General features: G+C 58.1%; 1 protein-coding gene across 1 annotated transcript in view; it reads right to left on the reverse strand.

The window, feature by feature from the left end:
* Positions 1-15,341, reverse strand: part of FAM78B (family with sequence similarity 78 member B) — a 40,693-nt gene that overhangs the window by 21,426 nt on the left and 3,926 nt on the right. The window contains 2 exon segments of the mRNA XM_014446964.1: positions 15,147-15,295; positions 15,297-15,323. Of these exon segments, the coding sequence (XP_014302450.1) occupies positions 15,147-15,295; positions 15,297-15,323 (176 nt within the window).

Genomic DNA, 15,341 nt, shown 5'->3' on the forward strand with positions numbered 1-15,341 from the left:
GATCGGACCTGTGTTCTGAAATGCCCTCTCTGACTGAGGCATCAGGGGAGGGTGGATTCGGGGGGCGGGAGGCCAGTTGGGGGGCCCTGGAGGAGCTGGAGGAGGACAGCCGCAGGCGAGAGGACACCAACAAGAACCGTGGCGGGAGCCCTCCCTCACCTGCCAGGCCTGTGCCAAACCTGGCGGGGCATGGGCGTCCCGTAGTCCTCACCTACAGACCTCGAAGGGTGGATGGGCGAGGTGGGAGGAAACGGCTGCCCTGGGAGGGCAGGTGAGACAGGACGGCTAACTTATCTTTGATGGGAATTAAAAAGGAAGGAGAGTTCATCAGGGAGGGAGTGATGATGAGGCAGCAAAACAGCTGACAAAGGCACCAGTGAAATCCCGACCCGAAGTGGGTCAGTGTGGTCACCAGGGTTCCCAAAGGACAAAGGGGTGGGCTGCCTACTTCTAATTATTCAGGAAATAAACACCAGAGCTCAAAACTGCCCGACAGCCCATCAAATGCACGTGCATCGGGGGGTGGGGGGGGGGGAGAGAAAGAGAGAGAGAGAGAGAGAGAGAGAGAGAGAAGACCAGAGAGGCTGATTGAAATTTATTTCCCAGGTCCACGCGCGCTCCGGCACTCAGGTGTGGGAAAAGCTGTGGGAAGGAGGGGCAGGCGCGGCCGATCCTCTTTATGAATGATCTTCATGTGGGTGTCACAAGAATAAAATCAACAAGATGGCGATGCATTTGTAAAAAAATGGAAGAGACAGATTGACTCGGGGAGCACAGGCACCCCTTCAGCTGCCTCTAGGGAAGGGAGGCCCGTGAACATTACGCATTTCTAAAAGGATAAGTTCCATTCCGAGGGCGAGGGCGGCGGAAGGCAGGGATGGAGGAGCAGCTGGCAGTCTCCCTGACGGAGCAGAAGAACCAGAGCGAACGAGGCAGAGAGGGGCAGAGAGTGGTCTCCCATTCATTCCCAGCCGCACTGGCTCTAGACAGACAGGGCGTGGGGGCTGCTTTTCTCCCGACCTGCGCTAGCTTCCCAGTAACAAGGTGACGCCGATTTCCCTCGGGGGCACATCTCCAGCTGCAAAGGGGACGAAGCACACGCGGTACCGAGTCCGGGTGGACGGTGACCTGCGGAGGCCGCCCTCCCTCCCACCGGGGACCTGGTCCAGCCTTCTCCCTCGATTCATTCATCTTTCTTTTTCTTCTTTGTTTTGTTAATCCTCACCTGAGGATATATTTCCATTGATTTTTAGGGAGAGTGGAAGAGAGAGGGAAAGACAGAGAGAAGCATCGATGTGAGAGAGCCACATCGATTGGTTGCCTCCTGCATGAGCTCTAGGCTTGGGCCGTGATGGAGCCTGCAACCAAGGTACATGCCCTTGACCGGAATTGAACCCAGGACCTTTTGGTCCGACAGCCAACACTCCACCCACTGAGCCAAACCAGCCAGGGCCATTCATTCATCTTTCCACAAAAGACGCGGTCCTCGTCCAGCCTCCTGCCTGTGAAAGAGTGATTTGGGTTTCTTTGAAAAAGCCAGCGATGGGTGGGCTTTGGGGGGACCTGACACCACCTCCTATGCTTGATACCATTTAAAAAGCACACTTCAGCCCTGGGTTCCTCGATTCTCAAACTCTGCCAGAGAAGACAGGTGGCGGGTGCCCTCAAGCTGGGGTGAGTCCATTCTCATCAAAGCAAATGAAGGATGTGCCACCTGAACGAACGGCCCTGGGACAAGAGAGCGAGCCCCGCCTGCCACCCACAGCCCCGCGAGGGCATGGTCCGCAGAAACCCCCACTCCTGACTCATCTTACATTTTCCATCAAGGTTGTTTCTTTCGTGTTTGCCTTTCCAAGTCAGAGGTCTCTAAACATGGCACCAAGACAGGCGTGCACATCTTGGAATTCTCCCGCCCGCCTCACTCCCCACCTGTCCGAGCACCTCTGGCGCCTGCAGGTTGGCACGTCGCCCACACTCACCAAGGGAAAGGGCCCCGGGCGAGGGGGGGGGGGGGAGAAGGGCCCGCGAGGCAGGGGACGCTCACCTGCTCTGGGCTGCGTGGAGGGGGAGGGCTGAGCCAGGCATTTCCCCCAATTCCCGCCCAGTGGCTCCCTGACGTGAGAGGCCACAAGCCTTATCTTAGGGAGAGTCAGCAGAACGGCCAGCCGTGTCTGTTCACGACCAAAGACAAACTCAGGTCGGACACAGCTCCGGCCCCCGTGGGCCATCCCTGCAGGTTCCCACAGGAAGGTGGCTCTTTCTCCGGTGGCTGCACATGAAACGGAAGCTCAAACTCAGGACCCAGAAGGCCAGGGGCTGGGGAAGCGGGCGGAGTGGACAAGGGTCAGAACATACTCTGTCTGTCTGCACCTCTGGCCTCGGACCCGTCACGGGCTCCCGAGTCTGGTTTCTTCATTTGCCAGAGAAGCAGCTCGGCCCCTCCTCGCTCTCAGCGGCGGCGAGGAGCAAAGCGCCCCCCGCTTCTGTGAACCGAAAGGACGGCGGCCACTAACTCGGCTCAGGAGGCCCAGAGCCTCGAGGACAGGGCTCCGCCTGACGTCTCTGGAACTGCTCATGCCATTTTGCTGAAACGGCTTTGACCACAGGGCCAGTTTCTACCTTCCCCTATTCCAGGTTTGATGGCATCTGGGACCCCAAAGATGATATGTACTTAGGATCCTACTGAGTCGCTGCTTCTGCCTCTGAGTTAAAAGGATCGATCGTTGGGTCGGGGGTGGCTTATTAAGCCGATGCTCAAATTCAGAACCCAGAAGGCCAACTGGAGGGCAAAGTGGGCGAACAATGAGGGGTCCCGCGGGCATCTCCCTCCACCTCTCGGCCTGGGCATTCCGAGTCCCCTGGCCGCCGGAGCCGGGATACCCTGACTCCCTTTCGGAGCTCTGGGTCCTCCGCCCTCCTCGGTGCGCAGCTCCCTTTACCACTTTGTGGCCATGACCCCCAATCTCTCCACTGGTCTCGCCTCAGCCACCGAGCGCACACACGAAGCCATCGAGTTCCTAGAAATTCTGAGCTCCTAACCGAATTCCAGGGCTTGAGCTCCGGGCCTGGGTCTCAGCTGCCTGGGTTCAGGCAGGGCCAGATCTAGGAGCTGGTCAGAGAGGACCTCGCCGGAGAGGCGGCCACGGAGGAACACAGTGCCGCTCAGTGGGTGCCGCACGGACACGGGGATGGGAGATGCACTCACACCAGCACGGGGAGGGCTGTGTGCGGTGAGGGCGATCAGAACAGCCTTCGGCTTGTGGAGAGTGACCACTGCCGTCTCTTCTTGGAATGCTGTCCTTTTGAAAGTAAAGGAAGCTGAGACCAGGGAGCAGGATGGAGGGGACATCCCGAGGTTGCTGCCAGCTCAGACCAGACCTTCCCTAGGAACAGGGTCCCAGGACGAGCAACACAGAACCCCGAAGCACGCTTAGGAAGCTGGAGCAGGCTGGATGCAAAGGCGACATGGGCTCCTCAAGAGTGCTTCACGAGTCTCTGGGGCTCCCCTCCTGGGGGTGGGGCTCCCCTCCTCTGGTGGGGCTCCCCTCCTGGGGTGGGGCTCCCCTCCTGGGGTGGGCCTCCCTGGCCACCCGGCCCATGGTGTCCCAGCACAATGCCCAGCCCCCAAGTGCCGAATAAACACCAGCTGGTCGGTCAGCTGTGCAAAGGGCTCTGACAGGCCCACCAGGTTTCCTTCACGTATCAAAGTTTTCCCAGCCTCTCTCCACGTGTGTACCAGGCACACAATGAATACCTGGTCATTATTTCTTTATCCATTGTTTAAAAAATTTAACCTGAACAGTAAGTGCACGCCACGCACCAGGCACGGCTCTGAGCGCTTCATACATGTCAGCTCATCTCATCTGCCCAGCAGCCTGGGACGGGAAGCTGCCTGAGGCCACAGGGAGTCCGTGGCAGAGGCAGGGTTTGAACCCAGGGACAGAGGACGCCAGGCTTTGTAACCGAGCACAGGGCGATGGGCTCTGGGTGACGGGTGGCTGTGAAGCCCAACCTTCCCTGTGGGATGCTTCCTGTTTGGGGGTCATTTTTAATGACAACAGCAACGACACTGTCCTCCAGCCCGTGCCCAGCCACGTGGACACCTTCCACGCACACGATCGCTGAAGGCAAGTGGTCAGGGGTCCAGAAAGCTGCTAACACCACGCACTCAAATCTTCGATGATATTTTTTTAAGAGTGTGTTTTCTGGGCTTCCAGATGAATTGTGAAATGCCTTTCAGACGCTTGCAGTTTGGCAAGAGCGCTGGCAATGGTTTTATCAGATGTTCCAGTTATTTGCTGGCCTCAGCCTTCCCTGAGGCTAATTTCCCTCTTTCTGGCGAAGCGATGACCTACAACAATGGAGGCTGAAGCGACAACAGTGGAGCCTGGAAGCGCAGGTCGAGAGTCCTGGGACCCTGGTGTTAAATTCTGGTCCTAGCGCTGAGTCTGGGCAAGTTACATGCTCTTTCGCAGGCCTGCTTCTTTAGTGAAACAGGGACCATGTAAATGTCAACGGGCTTTAACTGAGATAGGATTTGAGTAAAACGCCGAGCATCTCACGTTCGTCCCGGGGCTCCCCTGACAGTCAGTGGGGGAGATGCAGCTCGGACATCTGCTGGGACACGAGGGAGGGACAGCTCCTCGGCCGCCTGGAGCCGAGGCCCAGCCGACAGTGACAGCGCAGCTCCCACCCTCCCGCCCCAACACCGTGCCTGCCGGGCCGGTCACTCCCAAGACTCATCCATTCTGAAGTGTGCTTCTCAGAGAAATGACAGGCTCTCATAAAGAACCGAAACTCATCGGATTGAGTTGTTATTTACAAACACAGACTTGTTTTAAAATAAACTCAGTCCTTTGAAGATCTCAGGGGTCTGCCGATTAGCTGTTGGTGGGGGGCCCCCTCCCCCCAATCCAGCCGCCGGCCCCCTGCACTCCTGGCCCCCCACCCCTCCTGCAGGGGAAGCAGCGTGGCAGTCAGGCCACTCTCCGCTAAAACGCCTCAAGTTCACAAAAAATAAAAGAATATCGAGAGGAACCCAACTGAAAACCACAATAGAAACACTCTCCGGCTGCTAGGCTGCCCCTCCCAGAAGCCCCGTCTGTTCCGTCCCCCGGGGCCGCCGCTAAGCCTGCTGCCGGGAGGGCCCTGGCCCCTCACAATCTGTCACTTTAACACACTTGGATCCTGTTTCTAGCCGAACTGCCAGGGCATGGAGCTGCCTGGCCTGTCTGTGGGCAGGGGCCAGGGGCCACGTGCGGCACAGCCCCTGGGCTGGGGGGTGGAGGGGGAGGAAAGACACTCCGGGTGTTGCGGACCCAGAGTGAGCCCCAGTTTGTCCCACATCCCCCTCCCTCGGCTGTTAAGCCCTCCGTTCCCTGCCATCTGTGATGGGCCTCTCTGGGGAGACCCTCTCCTTTTTCACTTGCAAACCATGGCCTGTGGCCTGCCAACCCTGGGAACAGGCCGGTCTTGTTGCTCCGGCAACTGTGGAGACATCCCTTGGGGTGCTGGAGGATGCGCCCTGTGCAGGCAGCCACCTCTGCCCACAGATGTGGACCCTCACCAGACAGGGTGGGGATGCCTGCTTACTGCTCTACAGGCCAGGGGCCCCGGCCTTGGCCCAGGAGTGAGCCGCTGGCTCCCGGCCGGCCCAGGGTGCAGTGCTGCCGGCCGGCAGTGGAGATCGCTGGGCCTGGGCCAGAGCCCTGTCCTGCTCCTCACTGGTGGGTCACCGCCCTCTCTGGGCTTCAGCAGCCCCAGCTATAAAACGAGCAATTGGGCTGGATGACTTCTGGCACCGCCCCAAACCCCCAAGTCGGGGTGAGTCTGCCGGCCCCCAGGTGCATTTCCAGCTGCTCTCTAATCTAGATTCTGGGGTGACTGGGATCTGGTAGCAGCCACTTTCGGGGTCACTGGAAGGGCAGAGTGCTGATCCGGGTGCTGGGATGGTCCCCTGGTCTGACCCATGACCCCTGCTCAGTGACAGCATGTCCTGACCAGCCAAGCACACCAGCTGGGAGGTGAGGGGGACTGAAATCCGTTTCCCAGGCCTCCTCGCGAGGACAAAGCCAGCGTGCGGGCGACATCCACTCTCGCACGCATTCACTCCCCTGCCACGCGGCGGATAACCGCATGGGAGTCCCTGGAATGCTGGTTTCCAACCTGGCCCGTCACTGACTAGCTGGGAAAGTGGGCAAGCTGCCCCCCTGTCGGCCTCAGTCTTGCCATCTTTACTCGGGATGGGACGGATGGGCGCCAGCTCTGCAGGCAGCCACTGGGAAGCGTTTAGAGCAGCGGTTCTCAACCTGTGGGTCGTGACCCCTTTGGCGGTCGAACGACCCTTTCACAGGGGTCGCCTAAGACCATCCTGCATATCAGATATTTACATGATGATTCCTAACAGTAGCAACATTACAGTTATGAAGTAGCAACGAAAATAATCTTATGGGTGGGTCACAACATGAGGAACTGTATTTAAAGGGCCAGAAGGTTGAGAACCACTGGTTTAGAGCTAGTAGGTGCCCAGCAAATGCTGCTGCGATTGTCATGATTGTCACCGAGGGCTCGTGGCCTCTTGGGGAGACAGTCAGCAAATTTCTGCCCGTTCCTTAAGGTGGACTCCAGTCCTAGAAAAAGGGGCTCCGGACTCCGAAGGCCAGGCCGCCGTCCTCAACAGGAGTCGGGGTTTACTGTTGGGGCACGTACATCTTCAACCTTCCTTAAAATGTCAAGGCTGTTCATGGAAGTTTGAAACAGATTCTCCAATATTTGAGTCACTCAGAGAATCTGGTCTGGAGCCCCGAAGGCTCGGGGCGGGGCCGCCATGTTAATGGAGGCTCCGCCTGGTCTCTTAGGAGGAGGAAGAAGAGGAGGCAGCCTCCTTCTCTCAGGAGAGCTCCTCTGAATGCCCTTCAAGCCTCATGCCCCCCACATCCTGGATCCTGACACCTCCCCACCCTCAAGGCCGGGCAAAGCAACTCCTCACTGCCTGTTTCTGGTGGTTCCCCGTGTCCCCACCACTATGCGTGCCCAGGCACCCTCCCCCCCCCGCCCCCCCCAGCCTGCCTGCCCCTCCAGGGCCTGCACAGCGTGCTGACGAGGCTGATTTACTGCCTCCCGTTAGTCAGACCCTGACAGCCTCTGCGCGGCTGCCCAGCTCGGCCCACGAGCCAGCGTGGAAAGGTCAGGGCCCGGGAGAGGGAGCCGGGGCAGGCTGCCAGTCACCCCACGAGGTGGCACAGGCCTGATTTATTCTGTTTTAACCTGACAGCCTGAAATTTCTCTTTGCTTTTGTTGAACACGTTGACGTGTCCTCATCTACCCTCTCTCGTCTTCAGAGGCCTCTGGGCGCTGACCCACCCAGAGGGGCTCAGTGTACACGGCTCCTGTCCTGGTTGGCTGACCGTGACCGTGGCACAGGAGGGCACTCGGGCAGGAGGTGGGGGGCCTGGACGCCAGGTCTGATTCGACCAGTACCTGCCAGCGACCTTGAGCATGTTATTTCATCTAAAATGGGAAAACCGGTTGCCTTCAGTAGGTCTCACGATTATTGTGAGGTTAATTAGGGGAGGTCCCCTTTATAAAGGGACAAAATTGTGAATATGTGTATTATTAAAAACACATCATAAAGAATATATCAGAAAGCATTTCGGACACAAATTGTGGTGCTGGTCTCATCTGTCCACCAGGCTGGGAACCAACCCCACACTTCCTGGCACAGACAGCATGGTTTCCTGCTCTCACTGCGCCCAGGACCACGGCTCGGAGCAGACCTGGAGGGTGGCTTCTGCTGGGACGCGGAGCCACCACCCACGCGAGTACACTCAAGACAGAAGACAGCAGTCCCTGTCCCCTCCTTCTGTGCCCCCACCACACCCTCCGGTTCCCCCAGGCTGACCCAGCGTCGCCCCCTGGTGGCACAGTCGCCTCCAGCACGTGCACAGCACTCCAGTTAGGAGAGCCCTCCACAGCGGCACCTCCCTGGGTTCCTGAAGGAAACAGCACAGACCTTGCTGCCCATTCACGTGCAGACAGGAGAGACACTGAATTGTTAAGGGACCTGCAAAGGTCACAGCGAGGGCACTGGGACTCACGTCCCCGACCTGGGGAGCCAGCGGCTGTGTCTTCAACGGGCACAGTCAGCACGACCTGCTGGCTCGGTTCCCAGCGCCTGAGCGGCAGGGTCCCGCAGCCAACACGGTCTGACAGGGCGAGAATCCCGAGCCAGGTCCTCCCCAGGGGCCTCTTCTCCTCCTGAGCGCTGAGCGGAGGGATGAACAACTCCCAAGGCAGCACCTGAGGGGCTGGGCGACTGTCTGCTGGGCCCGGGGCCGCCCCTCGGGGCTGACATGAGGCCACAGGGGGTCCCTGAGCTGAGGCACCCCACCTCGCCATGAGCCATCCCGCACTGAAGGTGTCCCCGCGGCCACGTGTGGAAGCTCCCCGCACATCACCTGTAATGTCATTTTGTTCCCCTTCCCGTGGCAGGACCTCCCAGACTCGGAACACAGTCCCTGCACCCGCACACGCACACCCCTCTTTATGAACCATCACAACCCCAGCACCGCAGTGATGTGGGTGCGTGAGACAGGGGACTCACCCATGGCCCTGTCCTGGTGGGGGCATCCGCACTGTGGGCCTCTCTGCCGTGGGGTGGGGACTCCAGCCCTCCCAGGGGCCCTGGCACCCGTGGGCCCTGCCTCTGAGGGGCCACCACACTGCTCTGTGACTGCTAACTTCAGGTTCTCTCTGGTCTCATCACAGCCACTTCCTGCGGTTCGTGTTCGCACAGCAGAAACAGTGCCCCTCTGTTGTCCGTGGAACTTTTCTCACCAGGGGACCTAAGTGCCTGGTTGCGAGAGCGGCAGGATCACCTACTCGAGTCCTGAGGACAAAGCTGAGCGTCTCCCCAAACGCCAAGGAAACGCTGGGCCAGCAATGGCAGGGACCTTAACCAGGAGGCCTGTGTCCTGACACGAACGGAATGCTAACCTGTCCCGTCACCGCTGGGCCAGGCAGGACACGGGGCCGGAGGCATCCCAGCTCAGCCACTCGCTGGACGTGTGGCCTCAGGCCAATCCTCTGACCTCCCCGAGCCTCAGTCTCCCATCGATAACAGGGGCAGAATAACAGCATCCAGCTCCAGGGCCACAGGGAGGGCCAGATGGGCCATGAAAGCAGGGGAGGGGAGTGGGGGGCGGGGACGGGGGACGGGAGTTCCTGAGGCCCTGCCTTCCTCACCAGGCCCTGTATGTCCTCACTCGGGTGCCCCTCTTTCTTAATCTGGAACTTCGTGAAGCACTTGCAGATCGGCCTGGACAGCACTGACCTCGCTGCCATGGGGAAGGTCACAGACACCCTGCGGCCCACACCCTCTGCCCCTGCTCCCACGTCCCACCCAGCGCTGTGCAGCGATCTTAGCATCCCAGGCTCTCCAAACCCGTGTCCTTTCTAACTCCCCCTTGATTTTCCCCCTGAACTCTTTCTCCATCATTTGTCTCATCGCCCCACCCCGCTTCGGGACTCAGAGTTGTGTTTTATCTGCAGTCAGCTAATGCTGACAAGATCTGCCTCCTCCCCCTCCTTCCAGGGAGATGGAGAGATTACAGGCCCAGGGTCAGGCCAGCTGTCAAGGGCACTCAGGACTTCCTTGGGGACAGGGCCCTGTGCCCCTATCTGTGGCTCTAGAACAGGGGTCCCCAGTGTTTCTGGTGAGGACCAGCTCTGGCTACTTCCTGATCAGGAGCCCCTGGCTGGGAGCGGAGTGGGATTGGGGGGACAGGTATGGGCACAAGTGGCCTGGACACCCATCCAGCTCCCTGGACAGACAGGCCAAGCTGGGCCTCAAGAGCAAAATGCCTGCAGGAGGCATCTCGGTGGGCAGCGAAGGGCCCGCCCATGGCCACACCGCATGCACAGGCAGCTGGGAACACGGGGAGCTGGCTTTGGGGCACTGATGGCTGGGCAGGGGGGCATCTCAGCAATGGCCACAGTCCTGGCTCAGGTCCGAGTGGGTTATGCGGGCGGAGCAGGACAACGGCAGGCTTTCTATGTCATGTCTCCTTGGGGACTGAGTGGCCGCGGTATTTGCTGAACACTATTCCTGGCTCCTGCTACACAGGGGCCCACAGGGACAGAGGACACGGCAGAAGCCTGTGCCGAGGAGGCAACGCGGAACAAAATGGCACGAAGCACCGCGAGGGAATCTGTCCGCGTGCTGAGCGGCGGCGGCGGGAGTGTCCAGACCTCCAGTGCGTGTGGGGTCGGCCTCAGGTTTCAGTTGAAAAGCTAACATGAGGAGAGACATGGTTCGGGGGAGAAGAAAGACTATTTGAGGTCAGACAAATGGCTCATTTATTTATCTTCATCAGATGTTTCCTGAACCTGTGCTGCGGGCCCAGCACTGTTCGTTCGTCGAGAATGAAATGGGCTGATGTTGCAGGAGCCGAGGCAGGTGGAAACCAGCGCACAATTCCCTCACTGAGTGGACCGCACAGAGTGGAGGGAAAGGACAGCCCTACATGGGGGAGGCAGGGGCTCTCCGCAGAGCTAACCGCTGAGACCTGGAGGGGGAGCTGGAATTTGCTAGAAGAGGGTGGGCCAGGAGAGCATTTCAGACAGAGCAGCCCATGAAGAGTTCTGGGTTGGGAACAAGTTGGTCCCTTTGGAGAAATGGGAAAAGGCTGGCCTGGCCTGAGGACAGAAATTCAGAGAGTGGGGAGACATCCTCAACGTTTACCCAAGTGCATGGAAGTCATTGAAGGGCTTAAGCAAAAAGTGGTAGCACTTACAACTTTAAAACATCACTCAGCCTGCTGTGGGGGAGGACCTGGAGGTAGTGAGTTTGGTTAGAAAGCCGCTGTCGGAGCCAGGACAGTGATGGTGATGTGTCCTAAGATGGAAGGGGTGGCTGTAGGGAGTGTGGCCGGACAGAGCTGCCCTGGAGACGCCAGCAGGACTGGAGCATGGACCCAAGGTGTGGGGAATATCTAGGCTGACACTGATGTGGATTCGGGGTGGGTGCTGTAGTGGAGGTCAAGGGTTCAGGTTTGAATTCGCAAAGTTTGAGATGCCACCCAGACGGCCAAGAGGAAATTTTGGGTACACACACACACACACACACACACACACACCCCTAAGCTGCAGGGTTGCGGGCTTGATCCCCAGTAGGAGGCGTGCAGGAGGCAGCTGATCAATGATTCTCTCTCATCATTGATGTTTATCTCTCTCTCCTCCCTTCCTCTCTGAAATCAATATATATATTTATTTTAAAAAGAAATCTCCCAGGGAGCATGTAGATCGAGCAGAGTCCTGATGAGCTGCCTCTTCAGGTGAGAGAGAGGTGGGGGGGGGGGGAGCTGGACAAACAGCGGCAGCTCCCAAAGGCAGTGAGCGGGACGAGGAAGCCGTCAGCCACGGGGATGTTGCTGAGAAGGTGAGCGTCTCTCTAAAGAGGCTGCTGGACTTGGCGACATGGACATCGCAGACGAACTGAGAGCCGTTTGGAATGAATGGAAACCTGCCTGGGTGGAACGGAGCAGGTGACAGAGGGAGGGGGCACAGTCAGATCTTCAGTGACGCTGGCTCTGAGGGAAGACTAGAGAGACAGGCAGAGCTGAAGGAGGGGAGCGAGTCCTAAAGCTCCCCGCAGGCCAGCGTCCTCCTTCCATCAGCCTGGGCTGACCAGAGGGTTCGTTCCCTTCCAGCTCTAGAAGGCGATGCACACGGGCTCCCCATCGGCCTCAGCTTCCCCGCCTCCATCCTTGACATACGACCCCGTTTCTGTTCACACCACCCTCAGGAAACCTCTCGGGTTGGACTCTACGATCCAAAACTCCCATCATAAAGGTCCATGTCCTACTGGAAGCCCCGTGTGCCCGGGAGGTCTGAAGGCATGGATCCCTCCTATACTCCCACCTCGACCTGGTCTTTTCCAGACCACAATGTCCGAGGACTTCCCCAACACACCCAGCCCTCCTTAGGACCCCGCTCCCACAGTCTCCACTTGGAAGCTCCACTCCAGCCCCGCCCCCCTCCCTTGCATTTGCTGTTTTCCCTTCAGAATCAGTCTTCCTTGCCCAGTGGAATCTTGCCAGTCCAGTCCAGTCCAGTCCTTACACCTCCAGAGAACCCTGCCCGGTGCCCAGCCTCTCCGGCATCCCCCCACCTCTCACACTGAGGAGCAGGGAAGCTGCCCACAGACTCCAGAACGCCGGAGGCCCTCGGAAACACGGGTTTATTGACGAGTGGGTGGAGAAAAGCAGGGGCCCTTCCTCACTAACGACGAGACCCGCATCACCACGGCTGCAGCGGCAGGGTTCACGAGACAACAGGGCGCACGAGTACTCCCCATCCTGCCTCTACAGAATCATCTGAGCAAGTCCCATCACTTGACTTCAAGTTCAAGTTAAGCTCCGACCATCATGATCATCAACTATTTCAGAACCCTATTCTTGGAGATGTTGAAAATTTAAACCACAAAAGTTCATGTTTTCTTTAAGCCATAAATAGAGTTTTCTTGCCGTTTTGAGTTGTGGATTTCCTCAACTTTTCAAATATTGAAAAGGCAGCTTTCTAAACCCAGTCCTCTCATCCTATCATGCTTCGTGTAATAACAAGCACATTGATTGCACACAGGTGCTGGGGTTTTTCCACTCAAGGTGCCGGCTGAAGTGGACATCAAACCCAGCAGACTGCAGCGACTCCTGTCATATGAGCTCCCACTAAAAAGTTGACACTGGCCAAGTTTTCAGGCATCAGCATTTTGTGGAAATTGGTTCAATCAAAGCTGGGCTCCAAAGTGGCCTTAAACGGAGCAATTACTGCAGCCACACAGAGGCGGGCGGGATCTGGACACAGATCCATAATAACAGGCTTTATGACTTCTTGGGGACTGTCCTTGCTCCCCTGCATCAACAACTTGAAAACCAACAATCTTAAAATGCCGAAAGTAGCCGTTTAACGGCAAAAGCTTCCCCCAATCCGAAGGTGAGAACTCCGCAAGGAAGGTCAGGGAATCCGTGCCCCTCAGCCTCAGCGCTGGCGCCAATCCCTGCCCGTTAATGTCAGTTCCAGCATGGACACACCCTCCCACAGAGTCCAGGAAGTTCAACTCCCACGTCTGTTTACATCTCACCTGGACTTCTCCTGAGGTCGGATACACTTTCTTTTATGGGAAGAATTCTTTATGTATTTGCCTTTGATTTGCTTAAGACCGTGGTCGGCAAACTGCGGCTCTCGAGCCACATGCGGCTCTTTGGCCCCTTGAGTGTGGCTCTTCCCAAGCCTTAGGAGTACCTAATTAAGTTAATAACAATGTACCTACCTATATAGTTTAAGTTTAAAAAATTTGGCTCTCAAAAGAAATTTCAATCGTTGTCCTGTTGATGTTTGGCTCTGTTGACTAATGAGTTTGCCGAGCACTGGCTTAAGAGATCAAGGTAACTAAGAGTCCTGGCTGTGTGGTCTTGGGAACCTGAGGCTGTTTCTGTTCAGTCCCTCTGGCCTCCTCTACAGGGGCTCCAGGCTTCGATCACTGCCCCCCAGCCCCTATCAAGGTTACACTGCCCTCAGGGCCAGGCCGGGAGGCAGAAGGGAGGGCACCCTTGCCCTGTCTGGGCCTTTCTCTGACTTGGTTGGAAGGAACCGGTTTCTAAAAAACAAAATAAAACAAAAACCAGCTTTAAGAGACACATGTATTCAAATATAATCATTCTTTTGAGGGTGTGTCTGTTTTTAAATGATGCGATTCACCCAGAATATGTCCCCCATTTCTCATCCAGCCGCCTTTGGGGAGAACACGGGGTGTGGAGGCATGAAGGGCCCGCCTTCACACACCTTCAGCACTGACACACTTTCTCCTGCCCTGAGCGTTTGTGCTTGAAAAGTGCAAACTCTCTCGGGGAGGACGGGCGACCTGTCAGCGTTCCTTTTAGCACCTCCGACGAGTGTGAACCGCCGTGCTAGGAGTGCAACAGGGAGCCTGCAGCGGCTTCGGAAGGGTGGCTTGACCCATATCCACACTCCATGGATGAACCTGGGGATTCTAGGGTTTCGGATGAATAAGTGAAATGAGGCTGACTTCCAGAAAAGGGGTTCCCTATAGGCTGCAAGCTAATTAGGGTGCCCTGGACCTGCCCTGGAACAGCCGGTAGAACGCAGGCAGCCTCTGTAGCTGCCATCCGCTCAGAGTCTGCTTCTGAAAGGAGGCTGGTGGGGAATTATGAAAATTTAGTAAATAAGAGAACCCTAGACGCCACCGCACCAGCCTGCAGTTCTGCCCCTGGTGGCCAGGGAGTCTCAGAGGCTGGGTCTCCACCGGCCGCCACACCCGGCACGCGCCGAGCGGCGCTGCTGAAAGGAGTTGGAGAGCTCCCAGGTTCGGCGGTGGGAGCCCTCCCAGCGCCGAAATTAGGAAAGTTCTGGAGTAAGTTAAGATCATGGAGCACAAAACGCACAGCGTGCGGAACCAGCAGGAGCCGCTCGCACAGGCCACCAGCCCTGCTCGGCCTGACGCACCCGGTGCCTCTGCTCCCGCTGCCCAGAACTCATCCAGAGGGCGCCCAGCCAGGCGGCCGGTTCTGCCGGGTTTGCGATTCTAGATGGAAATGCCTCCAGGCTTCCTGGCCCGAGGGACAAGGGCTGGATTTCAACAGTCAAAGGAACATGGGCAGAACCACCCAGTCCCGCTCGGACGCCCGGGACCTGCTTCGCCAAAGGACGCGCGGCACAGCCCATGCGCCCCCGCACTCCACTCCTCTTCTCTCTCCACAGGTCCCCCTAAACTCTTCCTGGGAAGCCCCCCAAACCACAGACGACGCCCCGAAACTCCCAGGGCACTGGCCAGCCACCCCCACCCATCTCTCGAACACTCCTTGCCGCGTTCTCTCCGCCCCGCACCGTCTCCTCGCATTCGCGGGGAGTCAGACGCAAACCACGAGAAACTGCTTCGCGAGGAGCCTCCCTACGCCCGCCCAGTCACTGAAACAAAAGCGCAGGGAGGGGGGAGGTGGAAGAGGAGGCGGGAGGAAGGTTTAGACAGAGGATGGGGAGAGCAGAGAGAAGGAGCTGGGAGGAGGTCGGGGTGGGAGCAGAGACGGGGCCGGAGGGAGACCCGCTCCCGTCCCGCGCGGCCGGTCGCTTACATGCCCAGGTCGCTGTAGGTGTTGAAGAACTCCATCTGGTTGCACGCCTGGATCCAGCCCACCACCCAGGTCTCGTGGCGGGGGATGGGGGGCATGACCACGCGGGCCGAGGCTTTGAAGTAGGGGGTCTTGTAGCGCAGGACGATGGTGCGAGGTCTCATCGATGCGCGTTGGGCACTGGATCGATGGTGGCGC

Source organism: Myotis lucifugus, unplaced genomic scaffold (genome assembly GCF_000147115.1).
Source record: "Myotis lucifugus unplaced genomic scaffold, Myoluc2.0 scaffold_590, whole genome shotgun sequence".
Lineage (NCBI taxonomy): Eukaryota > Metazoa > Chordata > Mammalia > Chiroptera > Vespertilionidae > Myotis > Myotis lucifugus.